This window comes from Vulpes vulpes, chromosome 14, assembly GCF_048418805.1.
Source record: "Vulpes vulpes isolate BD-2025 chromosome 14, VulVul3, whole genome shotgun sequence".
Lineage (NCBI taxonomy): Eukaryota > Metazoa > Chordata > Mammalia > Carnivora > Canidae > Vulpes > Vulpes vulpes.
In genome coordinates this window covers 21,644,242-21,667,318 of record NC_132793.1, presented here as the reverse complement: position 1 = coordinate 21,667,318, position 23,077 = coordinate 21,644,242, and the positions used below count along the sequence as shown (strand labels likewise).

The 23,077-nt window shown below is 56.7% G+C and overlaps 1 protein-coding gene across 10 annotated transcripts in view; it reads left to right on the top strand.

Annotated features, from left to right (window-relative positions):
- Positions 1-21,785, top strand: part of SRC (SRC proto-oncogene, non-receptor tyrosine kinase) — a 52,102-nt gene extending 30,317 nt beyond the window's left edge. For 4 of the 10 annotated variants that reach the window (XM_072735886.1, XM_072735885.1, XM_072735887.1 and 1 more), the window contains 12 exons: positions 269-429; positions 1,294-1,551; positions 3,225-3,324; positions 10,903-11,001; positions 11,150-11,253; positions 13,002-13,151; positions 14,596-14,751; positions 16,781-16,960; positions 18,090-18,166; positions 18,835-18,988; positions 19,130-19,261; positions 19,551-21,785. In XM_072735886.1, coding sequence (XP_072591987.1) covers positions 1,302-1,551; positions 3,225-3,324; positions 10,903-11,001; positions 11,150-11,253; positions 13,002-13,151; positions 14,596-14,751; positions 16,781-16,960; positions 18,090-18,166; positions 18,835-18,988; positions 19,130-19,261; positions 19,551-19,759 — 1,611 coding nt within the window. In that variant the 5' untranslated portion in view covers positions 269-429; positions 1,294-1,301 and the 3' untranslated portion in view covers positions 19,760-21,785. Of the gene's footprint in view, positions 1-268; positions 430-1,293; positions 1,552-3,224; positions 3,325-4,293; positions 4,312-10,008; positions 10,042-10,902; positions 11,002-11,149; positions 11,254-13,001; positions 13,152-14,595; positions 14,752-16,780; positions 16,961-18,089; positions 18,167-18,834; positions 18,989-19,129; positions 19,262-19,550 lie in introns of all 10 variants that reach the window. The other 6 variants (XM_026009715.2, XM_072735881.1, XM_072735882.1 and 3 more) reach the window with 2 other exon arrangements.
- Positions 21,786-23,077: the final 1,292 nt, after the last annotated feature.

Genomic DNA, 23,077 nt, shown 5'->3' with positions numbered 1-23,077 from the left:
GGCCAGTGAGGGTAAAGGTGGGATCTGAGTTCGGGGAGTTTGGCTCCAGAGCCCACTCTCAACCACTGCGTCATACCCTGCCTTGCTCATGCTCATAAAATGCTTTGGAAAGGTTGATGGAAGGGAAGGTCTGGGAAGCTCTTAGCATTGGAACTGTCAGAGTCAGAGCCTGGTAAACTGGGACCCAAGACTCAGAGCCATGGTGATTTCTCTTTCTAATCACATCCATACAACAGCCTGAAAGGTCTGCCTTCTCCCTGTTTTGCAGATGAAGACGTTGAGGCCCAAAGAGGGGAAGTGAGTTGCTTAGGGTCACATAGCGGGGAGACGTGGAGCAGGGCCTCTAGTTCAAGACCCCTGACCTGGTGTTCGTGCTGAGACCTCAGGCTGCATCCCAGACCTTCTGGGACAGCCCCTGCCTTCCCCCAGGTGAGGTGATGGCCCATCAGGGCTGCCAAGATGGGGGGCATAGGGAGGGGTGGCCGTGATGGGTGGGAAGACCCTGGCCACATTTGTTGGAAGCTGGGACCAACCAGGATCTGTGGAGTGGGAGGTAGGAGGCAAAAGGGGGTGGCACTGGAGAGTTTTCAGTTTGTTTTTTTTTCTGGGCCACGTGTTATCAAGGAGAGGTACAAAAGTCAGGGGGGGAATTAGACCAGAAAGGATTTGGGGAACACTTCCCCATGAGGTGACTTTTGAGCTGAGAACTGAAGGAGGCATGAGTTATTCTGGTAAAATGGTCAGGGAAGAGCATTCAGGCAGAGGGAACAGCATGTGCAAAGGCCCTGTGGCTGGGTGAGCTCCCAGACATCTCTCCTTCCAGCTTCCTCTGTATCCCTGTCTTGGCTACAACTATTAGCACCTTTCACTCTGGTGGGAGACCATCTCAGTCAGTCATATAATTGCTCAGCAAGCCCTCAGTGAGCCCTCTCCTATGTGTTGTATGCCTGGGATATGGCCATGACTCAGATACTGTCCCTGCCCATGACCGACAGAAACTGACTCAGGGGGAAGTGAGGGAGGTTAGGGCTTCTGATTATGAGTCATTGCTTCTGTGCCTGGCTTTGTCCCAAGGAAGCCATTTATGGGTCCCATCATTATCCCCATTTTACAGATTAAAAAACTGAGGCTCTGAAAGTCTAACTTATCCAAAAGAGGCTGGTGCCCTTCTTTGGGCCTCGGTGTCCTTGTCTGTAGAATGGTGGGTAGGGGTGGAGGCTGTTTAAAGGGCCCGGGCCCAGCAGCCCTGCCTGCTCCCAGAGTCCTTCGCCCAGTGTGCTTTCTCATCTCCAGCCAGGACCATGGGCAGCAACAAGAGCAAGCCCAAGGATGCCAGCCAACGGCGCCGCAGCCTAGAGCCAGCTGAGAACACCCACGGTGGCGGCGGGGGTGCCTTCCCCACCTCACAGACACCCAGCAAGCCAGCCTCCGCTGATGGCCACCGAGGCCCCAGTACAGCCTTCCCTTCCGCAGCTGCTGAGCCCAAGCTGTTTGGGGGCTTCAACTCCTCGGACACGGTCACCTCCCCGCAGCGGGCGGGGCCGCTGGCTGGTCAGTGGGCTTTGGGAGCGTGGGTGCCTGCGGGCCGGGCCTCTCCCCGCTGCTGCCTCTCTCGCAGAAGGGGAAGAGGCTATGGGTGTCTTGGGCTTGGGGACTGTTGGGGGTTTCCTGGAGACTGTGGGTGGGGAAGAGCTTTATAAACTGGACAGTGTGGTGCAAATCCCACTGCCTTTGAGAGCAAATCCAAAGTGGACAGTAACAGGGTCTAGAGATACGGGCCTGCAGAGGGGAACTGAGGTGCAGGGGGTCTGGGGGCTGTTGGCTCAGGGCAGCATGGGGACTGGGTTTGAGGCGTTGCTTTTTGCTCTGGGCAGCCCAGCGATGGGTCAGGTCAGGAGGCCTTGGGTGGCAGAGGGGGCACGGGAGGGCAGGAGGCAGCTCTCTGGTTCTCAGGGGCCTGGCCCAGCGCCGCGATGCGCCCCTGCGCCCTCTGCTGGCGCTTCGCGGTATGGCAGCCCCAGGCCGGGGATGCTCACAGAAAGATGCCAACGTGGTCTCAGAGACACAGCTGGAAGACACTCACACAAACACGTGCATTCTTCCCTCGACACACTCAGGGCCACACACACAGTCAGCAGTTCCTAAGATACCTATGCAGACCCTTAAACGAGATGAGCTGGAGACACCATCAGAGATGAGATACTCATAGGTACACTGTGGACATAGAGACCCACTTAGGGACACATGGACGGGCACAGACATGCAACCAGGCAGATGTATGCAAACACAGACACACACGCACAAATAACCTCGTACTCCCAGATGAAGACACACACACAGGCAGTCAGAAGCCCCTCAAAGACACGCACAGGGTACAGACAGGTTCAGCTAGGAGCACCATCACGGATACCCACAGGTTCACAGATGTACATACACCCAGTGAGAACACACAGACACACGGACACACAGGGGCACTCACGGATGCCTTAGATACAGATACATACCCGAGTGAGACACAGACCCACAAACACACCCATTCATTTGTGATGCCCCTACTGTGTGCCAGGACTCTTCTGGTGCTGGGGACACAGCAGTATGCAGAGCATGGGGGAGAAAAACAGAGCAAGGCTCGTAAAATGTGTAGGCTGCTTGAAGGCGGTGCTGCCGTTGAAGGAGCAAAAAGGGCAGGGAGGGGTCTTGGGAGGTATGGGGTGAAGGTTGTGGTTAAAATGGGGGACAGAGGGATCTCTTTGAGTGCATAGTACCTGGAACTGAGCTCTCCCCCAATACACCCAGTCACACAGACACAGAAACAGAACAGCCCACCCGGGTGCAGTTTCCTTCATTCACTGGCTCATTCACCCCCAGTCGCTTCTCGAGCACCTACTGTGTGCTAAGATGCCTGTTGTTGGGGGCTTCTGGGTCTGTGTGGAGGATGGGCACTAAACAGAAGCCAGTAGTCAGGATCACCCAGAGCCCAGTGGGCACACTCAGATGTGAAGAGATGCACACGCCTCCTACACACCCTCACAGGGGTGCCCAGACACATGCACACAGGTGGACACACTCACTGCTGGGCCAGCCCCTGTAAAGGTGGGCACGGCTCTGGGCTGGGCTGTGATGGCTGTGGGAGACCAGCCTCTATTCTGCCCAGGGCCCTCCTGTCCACCCCTCTTTTGAGCAATGACCCTGGCCATTCTGACACTTCCCACCTCTCTCTGCAGGTGGAGTGACCACCTTTGTGGCCCTCTATGACTATGAGTCTCGGACAGAGACTGATCTGTCCTTCAAGAAAGGGGAGCGGCTCCAGATTGTCAACAACACGTGAGTGACCGACCCCCTCTCCCTCATCCCTTGGGACCCTATCCCCCTGACCTGGTCTTGGGCCAGAGCCACTTCTGAGCACCCCAGAGCTGGGGGCAGCATGATGGGCAGCAGGCATGGCTAGTGTCAAGGCTCGCCAAGGTCCAGGGAACTGTCCTGAGCCTATGAGAGATGAGAGATGAGACAGGTGGTGGTGGTCAGGGATCCTGGAGGGCTCCCAGGGCAGGGATCTGGGTTCAGTAACTACTCAATAGGGCACATCATCCCAGACCCCACAGAGGGGCATATGGTCAGGGCAGGACTGGGTCTAGGACCCAGGACTACAGAAAACAGGGCCTAAAGCAGGATGCTGTGCCCCTAGAGGTGCCCTCTTTAGGGACCTGGGGTTGGAGGGCCTGGAGCAGCTGGTGGAACCAGTCTCTAGCTGTAGGGGACAGAGACCCCATACTGGGCACTCAGTGTGAGGGGTTATGACGGAGCACAGCGATGGAGTGTGGACGTCTGATTGACCTCCAGAGACTCCAGCCTTGGGGTGGGGCGTCCTAGGGCCAAGCTGGCTCTGGGGCCCCTGTGGGCAGGGGAGCAGGGCCGGGGGAAGGGGCATAAACTAGTGAGTGGTAGCTGGGGCTCTAGCCATGGGGTAGGGGTCCTTCCTCTCCTCTTTCCTCTTCTCCTTTCCCTGCCAGGAGTGTCCCGGGGGTGGGCTGCAGTGCCTGTCATGGGGGGTGTGGGGGGTGCAGGCTTTGGGACACACACATAGGGGTGAGGGGTGGGGGCTTGTTCCCGCAGGCGCCGCCAGCACAGCGCCGGGCAGAGCTCAGCACCCGCTGCATTCCTGCCCTGGGCAAGGCCTACTCTACGCCCCCATCCTCATTTGGAACCCCCCCCCCCAATTCCTGGCTCCTGCTTGCTCCCTCCAGCCCCCTCTCAGCTTCTCCCTCTCTCTGCTTCTCTCTCGCTGGCCCTTAGGAGGAAAGTGGATGTCAGGTGTGTACATGCTTCGTAGGTGGCGGGCTGGGGTCGGGGGGTTGGGGGGCTTTGCTGGTTAAGGGGGGGGGCTGCTGTCTGCATGTGCTGCCTCTGCATGTCCCTGCCTGCGGGTCCTGGCTCCCTTGGCTGCCCCCAGCCAGCCTCCCCAGCTTCGGCCCTATCCCCAACCGGTGTGGCCGGGTCCCCACCTTAACCCCCAGGCTGAGGTTGGGGAGGACCCTACCGTCCCCCTGTCACTCACCATCAGGCCTCCTCCCCAGCCACCTTCCTGCTCACCCTCCCGCTCTCCATCCTGACTGCTCAGTGTCCACTGAGTGCCAGCTGCATGCAGGGTCCAGTGCCGGCCCAGTGAGGCCTGGGTGGAGAAGGGGCCCTTCCTGGAGCCAGTGTGGCAGGAGAAGGTGGTGCGAGCTCCAGTCCAGACCAAGTGATAGGCAGAGAGGGCAGGGCTGGGGTCCTTGCTCATGCATTTTGGTTCCTGCTGTGTGCCCCCCTCTGGTGGTGACTACAGGGACTGGAAGGTTCCAAGCAAGTCCTCCAAGGAGAGGAGTGATGCTTTGGGGCAGGTGGAAGGGGCGGGAGGCAGGCAGTCCCTCTTGGAGGGGCGGTTTGTCAGAGAGGGCAGGGCGGTGGAAAGGCAGGAAGGAGCTGGGGATAGAGTAGGATTGGCCCCCCAGCGTCCTCAAAGGCCTGGCTGAGGAGATTGGGCATCACCAACTCCAAGTGTGTCTTGCTCGGTCATGCCTCCCTACCCTTGTGCACGCTCTTCCCTCCGCCTGAAACACCTTTCTCCCGTCTCTGCCTGGCAAACTCCTATTCATCCTTCAAGATCCAGCTCAGGACGGCCTTCTCTGGGAGGCAAAAGGGAAAAGAGGTGCCAGGTGCTGTGCCAGGCGTTTCTACCCATGTCCTTGTATTTACTCCTCGATGCAGTCCTGCCAGGGCTCTGGTGACGGGGGAGGGGCTGTCTCCATTCTGCAAGCGAGGAAACTGAGGCTCAGAGTTGTGAAGGCCCTTGACCAAGGTCACACAGCTAGCAGGTGGCAAAGCCGGGATGGAAACTCGGGCCCCGGCTCTCTCCCCATCTTTCCGCCCCTTGCGTGTCAGTCCTAGTGCCGCTCGGTGCCCTGGTGGTTCCAAGCGGTTCGCATCGGCCTCCCCCAGACCGGGAGCTCCTGGGGGGCTGCTCTCAGGTCTGCCGCCTTTGTGGGTCCCAGATCACCTGTCGCTCAGCGCAGCAGGGGGTGCCTCCCTGGTGTCACCAAGCAAGATGAACGACCAGTAATCGGCCACCATTTACAGTGCTCTGGCTGCCAGCCTGGTCTTAAGTTGCGTTGTTTTATTTATACGACACCACAGCCCCGGGAAGTGGAAACTCTGCTTTGCTTTATTTTGCACAGGAGGAAACTGAGGCCCCGGGAGGTGAGGTGACTTGTTCGAGGTCACACGGCTGGCGGTGGCAGAGCTGGGAGGGGCGGGCAGGCCCTCCCACCCACGGCCCTTGCAGGAGGGGCTCCGTAGAGGCACGGAGGACGAGGCGTGCTGCTGGGGAGGATGCTTCAGGGGGATCTCTCCCCATCTCTACCCGTGATGATGGGAAGGGCGCCTCAGGCTGGGGCCACAGCTTGAGTGAAGGTGTGGTGGGAGGGAAGGCTCTGGAAGCTCTGGTTCTGCTTCTCTCCTCATTCCTTCGCCCGGCCCCTCCCCTCCCTTCTTCCTGCTGTCCAAGTAGGGCTGACGGTGTTGGGCCAGGCCTGGGGCTGCAAGTGGTGGAGTCCCGTCCAAGGGAAGCGGTGACCTGCGGTGACCTGCCATGACCGGAGAGGGGGACTGGGAGCCCTTCCCCCGTCGCAGTGCTCAGCCACCCCTTTGCCTGAGAAGTCAGGTGGTGGGGGAGTTGGGGCCCTAGAGGAAGTGGGGGACAGGGGACTGGGGGCACTTAGTGACAGATGGGCCACCCAAAGTTGAGGTGTTCAGGCCTCATGGCCACCCAGGGACTACCCTGCATGTCCTGTCCCCGTTATTGCTTAGGGCCCATGATTTACACCTCCCGTCCCGCCCCTGGATGAAGGAGGGGCTTCCTGAGGCCAGCCTGTGGCTGGGCTGGGTGTCAGGGAGGGGTAGAGCTTAAGGACTAGCCCGTCTGTTGGTGGGGTTTGGCCAGGGCTTGCCGGGTCCTGGTCCTCACAGTAGCAGTCCTGGAGACCCTGCTCCCTGGATCTTCATGCCAAACAGCCCTGGGTCCCGGAATCCTGTGCGCTGTGTGGCCTGGGTCTGAGGAAGCCCAGAGGGTTCTGAGATCTGACTATCCTGAGCACCCTGCCCTGCTGTCTGAGTCTCTAGGAGTCAGGGCCCTTCTGAGTCTGACTCTGGGTTCTTCCCTGATCTGCTCTTTCCTCTGACCCAGATTCCAGCAGCTTCTCTGGGGGAGCCCTCCAGCAGGCACTGATGTCTCCCCAACTTGTTCTGGGCACTGCAGTCCCACTTCCCACCATGGGGCAAGGGATACCTATTTACCCTTCTCATGCAACCTGCCCTCACCTCACCCTGCTGCCTCCCCACTGACCATGTGCCCAGGCCTCAGGGAACCCTGGCTTGCTCGCAATCCCCAAAGTGCTTATCTGACCAGTCCCAACAATCCAAGTGAGTTAAATATAAGTTCCCAAACCAGAATAACTTCCCAGGTTCTGAAGCTGCCATACTCCCAATCTCTATGCCTGCATGGCCGGCTCAAGGATTAGGGTCCCAAAAGAGGATCCTGAGGCTCAGAGAGGTGAGGTCAGTTGTCTGAGGTCACACAGCTAGTGAACAGCACTTGGGGTGTAAAATTCAAGGACTCCTGGTCCAGTGCTTCTCTGACCACCTAAGGGAAGGTGAGGAGTGGGTCAGGGAATGTGTGTAATACCCTTCCTTCCTTCCCTTTTTCACATCCATCTGATAAGGACCAGGCCCCTGGGGAAGGTGCTAGATGTAGTAAATCTGCTCAGACTGATAGATGACTTCTAAGTCTGGGCTTAGGTTGGTGTCGCTGCCGGACTGGACCCATCTGGGAGGCTGTAGGGTCCCTCACTTGGGACCTACCCAAGGCACGTTTGAGCCTCCCAGACAATGGACATAGCAAGATGTGGCTTGATAGCAGCTTTTCACAGGTGGGCCTAGATGATGTCACAGTAATTATCTTAGTTGGCCCTAAGCCCAGCTTATTGATGACTGATACACTTTGCCTACAAGGGAGATTCTGGGAATATTATTTCCTTTTTATAGATGAGGAAATTAAGACCCAGAGAAGATAGGGTACTTGCCCAAAGTCACATAGCAGATCCTTATTGAAGACTGAGACTGAGCTGCTTTGGTTTTTTTTTTTTTTCCTACTTCAACTATACATTTTATTTAATGATTTGCTTTCTTTACTAATCATTATGACAGAGATATCTTGCCATGTCAGTACATCTAGCTCCTTCCTCATTCTTTCCCCATATTGCATAGTGTAAATATCTTAGAGAGTAATCTCCATAATGTCTTTGGGACATTTCCTGTTGCTGGGCATTTAGACTATTACAAATATTTTCCCTTCATCAGCTGCTTTGGTTTTTAATTAATAAATAAATAAATTAATTTTGCTGCTGTAGTTTTTAAAAACATTTTGGAGAGTAGGGAGGGGTCCCACAGAGATACAGATTTAATTGTTTTTCTTTTTAAAGCCAAATCAAGATACTAACAGCTCATGAACATGGAGCCCCCACTATGTGCCAGGCCCTGTGCCGGTATTTTACGTACTTGGAAGGAGGCCTGAGTATCCCTACAGGTGGGCAGGTGGGGAAACTGAGGCAGGGCCTCAGTCACATAACCTGCAGATGGTGGATGGGATGGTGCCCAGGGAGGTCTGACTCTTGGAGCTCAAGCTCTTAGATACCTCTCCAGCTGGGGCCAGGTCAAAGTTGGACCTTGGGTCCATTGTGAGACTGCGGTGTACCTCACCCCTGCCTTGTGAACTAAATAAAACCATAGATCTGGACTTGAAACCCCAAACTCACAACTGGGCTGATATCAGGGAGCTGGAGGATCTGCTGGCTGAAGTCTGGGTAATGTCAGCAGGATTGAACCCCCCCTTGATTCCGGGGCCCTGCTTGGCTGACCTCTGGGCACATACTCCTTGCCGGCCTTCCACTCTTGAGTGTGTGGATGGGGGCTCCCCAGAGGCCAGCCAGTTTGCAGACTCTGGCTTTGTCAATCTGTCTCGTTTTGTTGCCTCTGACCTAGACCTTGGCCCAGTCTCCTGCCCCTAGCCCTGCTGCCTCCTCCTCTAGCTTCCCCTGGCTTTTCTGAGGGTCTCTGAGCCTCTGAGTGGCCTGGGGAAGCTGCAGGGGTCCAGGAGGGCCTTCTGTGTCTGGCTGTGGGCACTTGGGCCCTGGTAGTCACCTTTGCCCTGCCATTGATTTGCTATGGCTTTCGACAAATCACTGTCCCTCTCTGCCTTATTTTCCTACTGGAAGATCTCAGCTGTTCCCTGTAAGTTCTTGCTTTATATAGCTTTGGGCAAGTCTTTGCCCATCTCTATGCCTCAGTCTCCCTACAAAGTACTAAGTTACTCCAGTCTGGGTGCTGTGTGGCTTTGGGCTGGTCCCTTGATGTTTCTGAGCCATGGTTTCCTCATCGGGGGGCTGAGGCCCACCTTCCTCACAGGGTGGCCTCGAGGATCACATGGGACAGACAGAAGCGGACACCCGTGGGTGTTTGCACAACAGGGGGATGGATGGTGGTCCTGGGCTTCCAAGGAAGGGCCTTCCCTGAGGTCGGCCGTGCCCCCTAACTCCAGAGCACCCCCTCTCCAGCAGAGACCGCCATGTGAGCTCATGCCCCTGCCTGAGTGTGCGTGCAGCAATTGCTCGGCTGAGGTGTTCCTCACAGCCCCTGGCCACGCTCCCTTCGCTGCCCGGAAGGCTCTCTATACCCTCTGGTTCAGCCTCGATGCACCCCTACTGAGCCCCCAGGTCTGGGTGCTCTCCAGTGTTTGGAGAGCTCTCCCAGCCTGCTTTCTCCTTGCTTCAACTACTCTATCTTCAAAATGGGTCGAAGACTGTGTCCAAGGCAGCTCAGAAGAATCAGGAGCCAGGGATCCAGGTTCAAGTCCAGACTGTGCAAATGTGGGCACGGGCCCTTTTCTCTGGGCCCTGGCACTGAGGAAGGGGGGAACATCCTGCCTGCTGTGCGTCTTCTCAGGGTCCTGGTTGCGGTGAGGTCCAAAGGCAGCCTTGGAGTGAGAAGCTCCGCAAGCGATCAGGCCCCACCACACCCCGCAGGGGAAGATTCCTTCTGATGTGGGAGTCAGGAGCCTGGGCCTGGCTGTGTGACCTTGAGCAGAGGCCTTTGCTTCTCTGGCCTGTCTTCCCATCTGCACGGTGGGAATGGAAGGGGGCTGAGCCCTATTTCCCAGGCAGCCTTTCCCACTGGCCTCCCCTCCCCACCATCCCCCTCCACCCCACCCCAGACCCCTCCCCATCCCCTTCGGTTGCTTTGGATGTGAGGCCTCTGTGGCTGCCCCGCCTTGTCCCCTGTCCCCAGCACCGCCTGCTTTCCTGCTCTCTTCCTTGCTCTTTCTGCCTCTCTCTCTCACCACCCCCATCTCTGCCTCTTCTTTCCTCTTGGGCTCTCGCTTTCTCCTCTCTCCTCTGTGTCTCTGGACCCCCGCTCCAGCCAGACCTGGTTCACATTCAGATGGCTGCAAAGGTACTTCGCCCCCTCCCCACTCCCACCCAGGCCCAGGGGACCCGACTGTGCAGGGAGCTCCTCCGCCCCTGTCCCCATTTCCTCCTCATGGGGTAGTTAGTGTAGAAGTGCCCTGGGCTTTGAGTCTCTGCCACCTCAGCCCCTCTGACATGGCTCTGTGTGACTCTGGGCAAGTCCCAGCCCCCTTTGGCCTCAGTTTCCCCAGTAGGGTAGGATGGGTAAGCCGCAGGAAGAGGCCTGTAGTTTTCAGTTAAGGAGTCCCTTATGGATGACCAGTGGTTTGCAACAAAGGCAAGCATTGCTCTAGTGTGCAGGATCAGTGCCTGGATTGTCACCAAGCCCCCAAAGGGCCGCCCCCTACCTCCACCCAGGTCTCACCAGCTTCCAAATCTCAGGGCTTGGGGAGGCTTTGGAGATCTGATTTGACATCTGTCTTAGGCAGGAATCATCTCTCCTGTTACAACTTGCTTGCTTCCCAGAGACAGGGAGCTCCCTCCCTCATTCCCAAGACAGCCCTTGGCATCTTGAGATGGCTTGGTCTATTTGCAGGGAAGCAGCTTCCTCCCCATCCCAGGACTCTGCCCCCTGTGAATTTAGACCTCAGGCTGACCAAGGTCAGTCCTGCCACAGTCCTGGACAAAGTCCGTCTGAGTTAGCTTGGGCCAAGAGGCATCTGGGCTGGGGAGAGAAAGAATTCTGGGCCAGCTTGGCCTGGTGGCACGAGAACTCCAGCTGGTCCCACAGCTCCCAGCACCTCACTTGGCCTTGGGGACCCCCAGCACAGCACCTGTGAAGATTGCAGCATTGGGCCCACCACTGACGGCTCCTTCTCCTTTGCTCCTTTCCTCTCCCCCTCCTTAGAGAGGGTGACTGGTGGCTGGCCCACTCGCTCAGCACGGGACAGACAGGCTACATCCCCAGCAACTACGTGGCGCCCTCTGACTCTATCCAGGCTGAAGAGTGAGTATGGAACCTGGTCTCTTGCCTGCCCCCTATCCCCGCAGGTTTGGAGCTTCTCTCCTGGGTTGGAGTGGGTGGAGTGTCTGGAGCCCTGGCACAGCAGGTAGATGGAAGCCCGGGTCACCAATACCACCCTCCTTCCTCCTAGGTGGTACTTTGGCAAGATCACCAGACGGGAGTCAGAGCGGTTACTGCTCAATGCAGAGAACCCGAGAGGGACCTTCCTGGTGCGAGAAAGCGAGACCACGAAAGGTAGGAGTGCTCCTTTTGGCCAATGAGAACTGAGCCTTTTGTGGGTTGTTTGAGCTGGATATTGTGGAATGAATAGGAGTTTGGTACCTGGAGTTGGGTAGGAAGAGCCCTCCAGGTGGAGTAAGTGGTAGGATCAACGGCAGGGAGGTACATTTGAGGAAGACTGAGATATCCAGGGTGGCCAGAGATGCAGCAAATGGTGATACTTAGCCTCTCTGGTCTCACTTTCCTCAGATGAGGAATGTGCACAGGCTGTCGGGAAGCCTGGGGGTTACACAGCCAAAGACTTATTTCCAGGATGGGTGCGGATGAAGTAGGCCCTTCTTCTCCTTTTCCAGGAGCTTCTAGAGCTGGACGAGGTGCCAGGAGCCAGCTTTGCCCTTCCCCAGCTGTCCTGGTCCTTGTTCCTCTTTCATCCCTCCCTCAGCCAGAGAACATAGGTCATCCCCTCTCTAGCCCCTCTTCAAGTGGGTTGCAGGCTACCTGACACCATGGAGACAAAGCTGGGCCACATCCTGTGGGCCTGGGGTTTAGTGGGAAGCAGAGCACCCATGTCATGTGTGTGCATTTTTGGGCAGTTGTGTGCCAGGCATGCCATGTGTGAGTCCAGGCATGTGTGTGCACATGGGGGTGGAATTGTCTGGGTGTTACCGTGGGAGCAGATAGTTGTGGGTTTGTCTTTGTGCCTGGGGGCTTGGGGAGTGCATCCCAGTGTGAGCATGGGCATGCCTGTATATGTGCACATATACATGTGCTCAGGGGCTGGCTTTAGGCTCAGGCTACAGGTGTCCACATGTGTGTGTCCTGGGCCATGTGTTTAGTTGTGGTTGCCCAACGCAGGCTTTAGAGACCTGGTTACGATTCTGTGTGCCTAACTGGCTGGGTGACCTGAGGCTAGCTGCTTTCCCTCTCTGGGTCTCATTTTCCCCTTCTTTACACTGGAGATTGTAACTCGCAGTTGAGGACTGTCCAGAGGGCCATGGGCTGTGGGGCCTGTACCCTACCTTCTGAAAAAGGCTCTTTCTGGCTGGTGAAGCCTCTACCCCAGGCTTCTCTTGGGCTCAAGTTAACAGAGGCTCCTAGCCAGGCCTGCTAGGCAGGAGGAAACTTTTCCAGCCAAATGCTTTCCCAGGCTCAAGAGAGTCAGGGAGGAGGCCACCAGGGCTGGCCCCTCTTGGCTTTGGCGGCCTGAAGGCCACACCCAGCACATGGCCTCCTGCCCAGGCTGTAGCTTTAGCCAGCCACCCACTCCTGCCTGAGCCCAGGGTGTTCAGGAAGTGTGGGGCAGAGAGGGGAAGCAGTTAAGCCAGGGACACACAACCATTTCTGGCTCCTAGCAAACATTTATTGAGCACCTACCATGTGCCAGGCCCTCTTATAAGTGGTCTCAAATTTTCCTGGCATCCCTGGGAGTCACCCTGTTGTGTAGAGATGGAAACTGAGGCCCGGGGAGCAGGTGACTGGTCCAGGCCACCCAGTTGGGATAGACACTCTGCCTTGAAGATCTTGCCAGGGCCAAGAGTGCATGGAGAGGTTCTCTGATCAGGTGCCCCTTTGCTCACTGGGCTCTGCCTTGATGGCCACCCACAGGCTAGGTGCTCCAAGATAGGGCAGACTGGACCTGGCTCTGGCCTCCATGTCCTCCCGTGCTGGGTAGGCACAGAACCACACTGAGTGCTGTGGCCTGAGGGGGAGGTGGGGGGGTTGGGCACATGGGGTCACTGCTCCTCTCTGGTCCCACCTTGCAGGCGCCTACTGCCTCTCTGTGTCGGATTTCGACAACGCCAAGGGCCTCAATGTGAAGCACTACAAGATCCGCAAGCTCGACAGTGGTGGCTTCTACATCACCTCGCGCACACAGTTCAACAGCCTGCAGCAGCTGGTGGCCTACTACTCCAGTGAGGGCCAGCAGAGCGGATGCTGGGAGGGGGGGCCTTTGGGGCCAACACGGGGCTGGGGCTTCTGTTACCCTGGTTGTGTGGAGCTCCTTTGTCCCCCTGCCCCTCCTCTCCCTTCCCCCTTCCCCCTCCTCTCCTCCCCCCCTTTTTCCTCCTGGATCCTCCCATGCCCTCCTCCCACCAGGCCCACCCCCCTCTTTCTCCCCCTCTGCAGCTGGCTGGAGAGGAGGGCACAGCCTAGAGGGGAGCAGGGAAGGGAGGGGGGCTGAGGCTGGTGTCGTTTGTCTCTGCAGCCCTAGGACCAGTCTGAACCGGTTGCTGGGAGGGGAGGGGGCGGCTAGACCTGCTGCAGCCCATAGCCCACAGAGGGAGGAGGGAGTGGGAGGGAGCATAGGTGGCTGCGGAGGGAGCCAGGGCGAGGGCTTCAGGTACACACACACACACACACACACACACACACACACACACACGTGTGCGCAGGTCATGGGGGGGAGCATGCATGCAGTGTCTGCACATTTCGGGGCTTCCCTGGGGACACCGAGGGCTCAAGGGTCTGTGTGTACTCACGTGGGTGGGTCTCTGTTGGTGCCTGTGTGTGTGGCCGTGGACTTTGTGTGCAGGTATGGTCTAACTTGAGCGTGCCAGTTTGTCCCCATCCTGTGCCACCCTCCTCTCCTTCAGCTGGGCTGCCCGACACCCTCTACCATCTGCCACCCCTCTGTCTCCTTGGCTCTCATTCTGCAGTTCATTCTGCACACTGTTCCCCCACAGCAAAGTCGATCTCAGGATAGAGACCCCCAAGTGGCTGCTCTAAACCTGGCTGGCCTCCCTGCCTTACCTGGGGCCCCTTGCCCCCATTCACTCTCTTGCAGTGCCTCTGGCCTCCTTTCAGTTCGTGCAACCAGAGGCTTGTTCCTCTCCCAGGGCCTCTGCATGTGCATGCGTGGTGCAAACCCTCTGTTTGGAGTGGTGGGCCTTAGTCAACCACTCACTGTCCTGCAGACCCAAGCTCAGGGGCCACTTCCTCAGGGAAGCCTTCCCAGACTCCATCCAACCCATCTGCTGTGGCACCCACGGCTCTCCTCCGTCACACTTGTGGCCGGGAGGTGATTAAGGGAGGTGGGGCTCACTTGGCACTGTGAGCTCCCCGAGGGCAGGATTCCACTGGGCTTGTCCGGCACTGTGTCCTTGCCACTGTCCGTGGTGGCCACCCTTTAAAGTCTGCTGAATGAATGAGTAATTCGGTGAGCATGTGCATGAGGCAGTGTGGGCCTGTGTGGGGTGAGGGTGTGGACACTCAGGTGTGGATCCCTGGCCTCAAGGGCATCCTTTGTGTCCCCAAAGCCTGTGTGTGTACCATTCCATGTGTATATCAGACTGTGGGACGGGGAGGTCCCAGGGCAGACCCCCTGCCTGAACTCTACCTCCCTGCCTCTGTCTTCAGAACATGCTGATGGCCTGTGCCACCGCCTCACCACCGTGTGCCCCACATCCAAGCCACAGACTCAGGGGCTGGCCAAGGATGCCTGGGAGATCCCTCGGGAGTCTCTGCGGCTGGAGGTCAAACTGGGCCAGGGCTGTTTCGGAGAGGTGTGGATGGGTAAGGCCTTGCCTCTGCCCCCAGAGGAAACCGTGGTCCCCTTGGGGGGGCTCTGGTGTCCCCAGTCGAGAACCAGGGAGATGTCCATCCCATAGGACAGCTCAAGGTCCCAGGGCTCCCCCACAACCCTTCACCTCCATGAGTCTCAGTTGCCTCTGCTGAACAGTGGGCTCTATTTTTTTTTTTTTTTTTAAGATTCTGTGTATTTATTCATGAAAGACACACAGAGAGAGGCAGAGGCAGAGGGAGAAGCAGGCTCTCTGCGGGGAGCCCAATGTGGGACTTGATTCCAGGACCCCGGGATCACACCCTGAACCAAAGGCAGACATTCAACTGCTGAGCCACCCAGGTGCCCCCAGTGGGCTGTGTTTTAAAGGTGGAGCTCCCCCACACCTCTGCAAACCATGGCACCTGTTTGCCGAGAGCTGCTTGGGGCTGGGCATCCCGATTCCCCAAAGATGCTGTGTGGTCCAGGCCAGGTGGCTCCACTGTGAGTCTTAGTCCTCCTCAGTGTAAAGTGGAGATGAGGATAATAGGACTCACCTGCGGACTGTGAGAGAACGCTGGCCCAGTGTGCATCCACACGTTAGTGCTTAGCCGCGGGACGTGAAGCCTCAGCTCTCAGAGGGAGTGCTTGGAAGCACAAGGTCTGGCATGTTCTGGGCCTGTTCACGATCTCCTGTCTAACCCTGGAGAAATGGCAAAACTGTCCTTGAAAACAAACACCATGAAACCCTGACAAAACCCAGGCACCCTCTGCTTGGTTCCTGCTGCCACAGAGGAATCAGGGAGGTTGGTGTGAGACAGGCAAGACGGTCTTAAGCCCGTGGCTTCAGCTGGGGAATCATCGTGTGCCGTCATGTAAGCCCCAGTGTTCATTTGGCACCACTGTCTCCACTTTCCTCCTCTCAGGGGAGAGCAAGGACAGTTCCTGGGTGGGAGGCCCTGCAGGGACACAGGCCTCCAGGCTGGTCAGGCCAAGTCAGGAAAGGGGAAGTGCTGACTTTTAGCTGGGGAGAGGGGAGGGGGATGTTCCGGAGACTGCAAAGACTCACTCCTGGCACACGTGTGTGGTAGTAGCTGTGGACACTGCAGGTAGACTCATGAAGTGGCAGGTACGGATCCCCAGACATTGTGCTGGAGGTGCCCCAGAGATAGGCCTGGGCCCCCACTCTCAGATGGAGGCCCAGAGACTGGGAGGAATGGGCCCAGGGCCACTCATCAGAGGACCTTGGGTCCAGTGTGCTAAGAACTCGGATTAAACACATTGCTCTAGCACACAACTTCCCCCAAGGCCTCTCAGTGTGAAAATCCAGATAATAATAAAATGACAAGTGTAACTATTATTTACCGAGCCCTCACAGTGGGTTGGGCCCAGAGCCTAAAATCTCATTTAATTCTCAAACAACCCCGCAGGGAAACACTATAACATCTGCATTTTCCAGAGGAGAAGACAGGCTCAGAGAAGGGAACTGACTGGCCCACGGTCTCACTGCTGTCAGGAGGCAGAGTTGGGCTTCAAACCCTGGCCAGTCTGACCTTCAAGCCCTCATGTGTCTGGTCCAGGCATTGCTTTTTAGAGAGCATGCCCCTCGTTGAGGTGGCTTTGTCCTGAGGCCAGCTCTGATTCCCCGGCCAGCCCCATTCATTTGCTAACTCCTGACTCACCTCCTATGTGCTGCCCAGAAGGAACACAGTCACTCAGGAGAGAGTAGTTGAGTTTTGGGGCCATGATTGTCCATCTCTTTGGTGAAAGTGCTGCTTTTTGGGACATTCCTAATAATGGCAATCCCAACAAAAGATCAACGGCCACTGTTTCTTGAGCGTGTACCAGAGATTCATTCCATCCTTTTAATAACTCCCTGAGGAGTGGCCTGTCGTGGCTCAGAAAGGGGCTGGACCTTGGCTGGGCTTGTCACGTGGCTAGGGAGGCCAGGGCTAAAACTGGTACGCAGGCAGGCAGATGCGGGTCCCTGTGGGATGTAAATAGGGGGGCCTTCACTGAGGCAGCCTGTACCCCTGTCCACAGGAACCTGGAACGGAACCACCAGGGTGGCCATCAAAACCTTGAAGCCAGGCACGATGTCTCCAGAGGCCTTCCTGCAGGAGGCTCAGGTCATGAAGAAACTGAGGCACGAGAAGCTGGTGCAGCTGTACGCGGTGGTGTCTGAGGAGCCCATCTACATCGTCACAGAGTACATGAGCAAGGGTGAGGCCCGAGAGACCCGCGTGGAGATGCATGGGGCAGTCTCTTCCTGGGCAGGAGGGCACGCGCTTCATGTCCCCCCAGATCTAGAGTGTACATTTTATTTTACTTATTTATTTTTTAAATATATTTTTTAAAAGATTTTTTAATTTATTTATTCAGAGAGAGAGAGAGAGAGAGGCAGAGACACAGGCAGAGGGAGAAGCAGGCTCCGTGCAGGAAGCCTGACGTGGGACTCGATCCCGGGTCCCCCGGATCACACCCTGGGCTGCAGGCGGCGCTAAACCACTGTGCCACCCGGGCTACCCTAGAGGGTACATTTTAAAAGGTGGAACAGAATAGAACCAACTTGTCATGTCAATGGAAAGTCAAGCCAAAGGTTGCCTTTCTTATTTTGTTTTGTTTTTAATGATTTCCCACAATGCATCTTTTCTCCCTCCAGTTTGCTGGTTTTCTAAAGCCATCTGTCATTCTGCAGCTGAAAGAGAAGTCCCCCAACCCTCCAAGCTGAGCCACTTCTGGGACAAGTCCCTGGCTTGACCTTTACTTAATTTTTAAATTAGTTAAATTATTCAAAATGTGCTTTTCGGAGGCATAATTTGCAGATGATAGAATCCACTATTTTAAGCATCCAGTTCGATGAGTTTTAACAAACGGACACTCTGTGTATCCCTTACCACAACTGAGCTACAGGAGATCTCCCCAGAAAACTCTCTTATTGCCCCTTGCAGACAAGTACCTTCCAGCGCTCAAGGCAGGTAGTAGCTCTTTCTCTGTCATCACGGGTGTTTCTTCTAGAACTTCACATGTGTTCTCATTTACATCCGAGGTTCATCCTTGTCACATGTATCAGTAGTACGTTTCGTTTTTATCGCTGGGCAGTAGCAGTGCATCGCAGGGATGGACCACAGTCTCTGTGCTCCTGGAAGGAGACATTGGGTTGTTTCCCATCCCACTTTGCCTTCTGAGTGATGAATGCTGAGTGAGTCTTCCTTCCGAGATGGGTTTATGTGAAATCTGCTGTGCCGCTTAGAGCGAGGCTGGCCTGCGGAGGTGGACAGGATGTGGGAATCGCTGCTTCCTGGCTCAGGGAGGACAGGGCTGGGACTAGTGCCGCTTTCTTTCCTCCCAGGGAGTCTGCTGGACTTCCTCAAGGGGGAGACAGGCAAGTACCTGCGACTACCTCAGCTGGTGGACATGGCTGCTCAGGTGAGTCCACCCCTCCCACCTCTCACAGCCTTGGCCCTAGAACACTCCATCCCTCTTAGCTCAGTAGCTCAGCTGGTTTTATCCGCATGAGGGATCCCTCCAGGCAGCTTGCCTTGACTGCCCCCCACACTCTTAGATCTCACCACATTTACTACCAGGCAGAGAAAATAATCTTTGCTGGGCCAGTATCCGAGGTCAGTGAGGAGGTTATTCAGTCACTCAATAACCATGCATTAGAACTTGCATGCTGTAGGTGGTGCTCAACAATCATCTCTTCATTAATCCTTATCCCAATCAGGGGAGGTAGGACTGGCTGTCACTCCGTTGACATAAGAAAACAGGTTCAGAGAGGGGACTCAGGACAGCAGGCGGGACCTGGCACTTGCCTGTATCGGTGGGGCATCTGGGGCCTCTTTTTCATGGTCACCTGCCTTCCGGGCTGTATCTTGTCTATGTTTCCTCTTTGCCCTTTGTCCTGCATTTCCTCTTTCTGCTAAGCGCTGGTCCTGCTTTTTGTGCCAACAGTGCTTATTGTAAGCAGACTTTACTAGACAGAAGACTGGGAAGGGTAGGGCATCCGATTGGCTCTCTGGGCATGTGACCCGTGACCTTGGGGACAGGGGGGCGGGGGTGGTCCCTGAGCTGGGTTCCTTGGGTTCTGCCCACAGATCGCCTCAGGCATGGCCTACGTGGAACGGATGAACTACGTCCACCGTGACCTCCGTGCTGCCAACATTCTGGTTGGAGAGAATCTCGTGTGCAAAGTAGCCGACTTTGGGCTGGCCCGGCTCATCGAAGACAACGAGTACACCGCCCGGCAAGGTGGGCAGGGTCTGGGTCCGCGCCATCTGGCCTTCTCTGAGCCTGTTTCTGTCTCTGTCCAGTGGGGATGAGAGTGGTACCTCCTGGCAGCATGGTCATGACACTCTACTGAGCCTCCCCTGATCTTTCTCCCTCCCGCAGGTGCCAAATTCCCCATCAAGTGGACAGCTCCGGAAGCGGCCCTCTACGGCCGATTCACCATCAAGTCAGATGTGTGGTCCTTTGGGATCCTGCTGACGGAGCTCACGACAAAGGGGCGGGTGCCCTACCCCGGTAAGAGGGCTCTCTGTGGCCCATCTTTGATCCCTGAACCCCTCTGCCCTGGTGATCTAGGGCAAGCCATACCCCTTCCCAGGCTCAGTTTCCCCATCTGTATAATAAAGAGGTTGAGTATCCCATCTTAGGGGCTCTCTGGTCAGGGCTCTCTGCCACGGGAGGGGACTTACCCGTGATCACACCCCCCTGCCCTAGGCGAGAGGTCATCTCTGCTCTCCTCATCATCCTCCCCCCACCTAGCTTTCCTCACCAGAGCCAGTCTCCTCATGCTTCCCTCTACCCACAGGGATGGTCAACCGCGAGGTGCTTGACCAGGTGGAGCGGGGCTACCGGATGCCCTGCCCGCCTGAGTGTCCCGAGTCCCTGCACGACCTCATGTGCCAGTGCTGGCGGAAGGAGCCTGAGGAACGACCCACCTTTGAGTACCTGCAGGCCTTCCTGGAGGACTACTTCACATCCACCGAGCCCCAGTACCAGCCGGGAGAGAACCTATAGGGAGCAGGCTACAGGGCCAGACTGGCTTCTCGGCTTGGATCCTGGGCTGGGTGGCCCCTGATGTAGGATCTTGCCTCCCTCCGCCTGCCTGCATTGATCCCCTCTGTGGGGCTGAATTGTCAGTGATGAGGCCCCTCCCTCTTTTGTGGCATGGAAGGTCTTGGGGCCTGGGGTGGCCTCGGGGACAGGGTCCAAGGCTGGCACAGTGACTGCATCCCGGCTCCTGCTCCGGCCACATGTGTCCCCCCAGCCTTCCCTTCTGGAGCTCTGTGCTGCTCAGCAAGAGGAAGCAGGAAGAAGGACGGGCTACTCCCCACATTGGCTCCTTCCCACTTCCATGTCATCCCAGGTCTGCCTCCAGAGCTGGCCGAAGAGCCTTTCCAAAGAGGAGTGATGGGCCCCTGGCCCACGGCCTGCCCATCACCCTACCCCTTGCCGTCCATTTCTGAAACACCTGTTGGTGGAAGCTGCTGGCTCCAGGCCCCTCTGCCACGGCTCCCCGGCTGGGCAGCTGACGTGTAGCTTGACTTCATGGTGGTGGGTAGGGTGGGCACCCCCCTCAAATCCTGTTCTTAGACCCCATGGACCCTGAGAGATCACCAATTCCTTGTCCTCATAGTACTCCTGGGGAAACAGTCCAGAGAGGGGATGTGACTTGCCCAAGACCACAGAGAAGTTCAGGGTTGAGGTGGGTTCGGAACCCGGTGCTCCCTCTGTCTTCCTCAGGAACCAACAAGATTGTCCTTGGAGGCAGCGTGGACAGCCCAGGGCAGCCTAGGGGACCAGGGGCCTGAGGCTGAATTAGAGATAGCAGAGAGAGTCCTGCTGCCACTGCCTGCCTGGTGGGGCTGCTGTGCAGGGAGAGAGTGGAGGGGGACGGAGGGCGGGGCTAGGAATGAGGGGTGACCATGCAGGCGTTGGGAAGATGTCGAACAGAATGTGAGTGGTTTCTCATCCTTGGGGCTAGCCAGCATGAAAGAGAGTGAGCTCCCAGGCTCCGGAGGCAATTGAACAGAAATAGAAGATCTAAGTGGTTGGGAGGTCCTGGCCTCAGGAGGAACCCCAGTTTGTCCTGTGTCATTTCAATGCCTGGCGCCTGCCCCCCTCCCCAAGTTGGCACCCCTTAACTCATGAGCGGGGAAAGGAGTACCTAATGCTGGGGTGGGAGAGGATGAGTGTCCGCTGCTATGTGCCAAGCCTGGCTGTGCTGGCGGTGTGACCTCGGGTGGCCCCTGCTTCCTCCCTCGGCTGCAGTGTCTGCCTTCATGTGTGGCCGTGGCCTCTGCAACTGCTCTGCTCCAGACCCTGTGGCCTGGCATCACTTGGTGAGCCCCGCCTGGGGCGTCCGGAGGCTCTCTGGCCCTAGCTCTGGTGTTTAGCCTTAGGGTATGTGGTGGCTCCTCCCTGGGCCTCGGTGTGCCCATCTTAAAAGGGGTGGCTGACGGTTTGTGGGCATCTTGCCTAGGGCCCCTATGTGTGTGTATGTGCGTTGTGTGTGTGTGCACATGTGTGTTCTTCCATGTGTGTCCATATTTAACATGTAAAAATGCCCCCCTGCTCTGTCCCCGAGACATGTTGTACATTTCACCCACAGCCCCCCATCATAGCAATAACATTCCTGCTGCCAGGGGTGCTCGAGCCAGCCAGGCCCTGCCAGTGGGAAAGGAGGCCAAGCGGTGCCTGCCTATGAAATTTCAACTTTTCCTTTCATACATGTTTATTACGCAAGTCTGCTGTCCGTCCCAGTCGGATCTGGGCTCGCTGACCCCAGCGTGCTCTCAAGTCCCCCTTCCAGCTGCCCGGGGCCCTTTGTATAAGGTGTCCTAATACTGTTTTGTTTTGTTTTGTTTTTTTAAATAAACAGTGTTTTGTAGATTTCAGATGACTATGCAGAGGCCTAGGGGACCCTCAGCTCTGGGCAGGGCCTGGGGGTCCCAGATTTCACGGCCCAGGCTTGGGGGGAGGGATCCAGAATTGGTTGTAAATACTTTGCATATTGTCTGATTAAACACAAACAGACCTCAAAGTTTGGCCGGTGGTTTATTGAGCATCTACCGTGTGCTGGAGAGTGAGAGGGGTGGGATGTGAGGACAGACTGTGGTGGGAGGGGCCTTGTTCGGGCCATGCTGGTGGCTAGAGGGCTTTAGGCCAGGGGGAGACGTGATCAGATTGGAGACAGACTGCACTTGTCTAGGGAGTGAGCACATCTGGCAGAGGCTGGCTTGTGTCTGACATGCACCAGTGAAGCCAGGACTCCCACAGTGTGAGCCGTTCAGGATGCAGATGCCCTGGGTGGATGGTGGCAGTTGACACTCTGGGGGCCGGGAGGGACTGTCAGGCCTGTGTGGGGTCACGGGCGTGCTTAAGGGGTGATGTGGCTGTGTGTGTGCTGTGTTTTGCAGGAGCGCCAGGCTGGGGTGGAGCTGGATCCACTCTAGAGAAAAACCCAAAGACCTTTCGTCTCCTCTCTTTTCCCTCACCACTAAGGGACACAACTGGGTAGTTATTTGCGACAGTCTATATGAAGACATTTATCTTACGTGAGACCACACATGTGTTCGTGTGTCACCTCTGGCCGTAATAAGGGTCCAATTAAAAACAAATTTCAGAATTAAGACATTTCTCTCTGCAGTAGTATTTTCATAAGCCAAATCCCATAGTATCCAGGTCAGAATGGACACCCAGAGACTCCATGGGTATGGGCATGACTTGGGAGTGTAAGAGCATGGATGTTTGTGGCATGTGTCCTCTTTGCTCCTGGGACTGTGTGCCTAGGACGTGTGTGCCTTCGTGTTCACGTGGGTATGTGTGTGGGCCAGTTTACCCATGGGTGTCTGTGTAGGTGTATGTGGACATGTGTTCGGGTGGTTTGTGAGTCTGGGGCTCCTGGGACTGTGTATCTAGCTGTGTGAACCTTTATGTTCACATGGGTGTGTGAGTGGGAGGTCTGCCCGAGGCTGTGTGTGTCTGTAAATACACATGTCCAGGTCGTGTGCCAGCCTGCAGGCTCCTGGGGTAAGTGTGTACCTGGGTATGAGTGGGGTGTGAAACCAGTGTGTCTGTTTTCTCCCGCTGTGTGTGCAAGGATTTGTGTGTAGCACATGAATATAAATGCCGGTAGTTGGTGCCTGAGCTTTGGGCTCCGGGGGCCTGGGCACCGATGCGTGAAGCTGGTTCTGTGGGATCGGAGGGCACACACAGCGTTGGCCGCTCCTGGCAGGGCCCACGTGCGCTGGGCTGGGGCTGGGGGAACTCAGGAACACGTGCCAGCAGGCCAGGGGTGTGCCTCAGCCCTCACGGGGACAGGGCAAGGCGCTC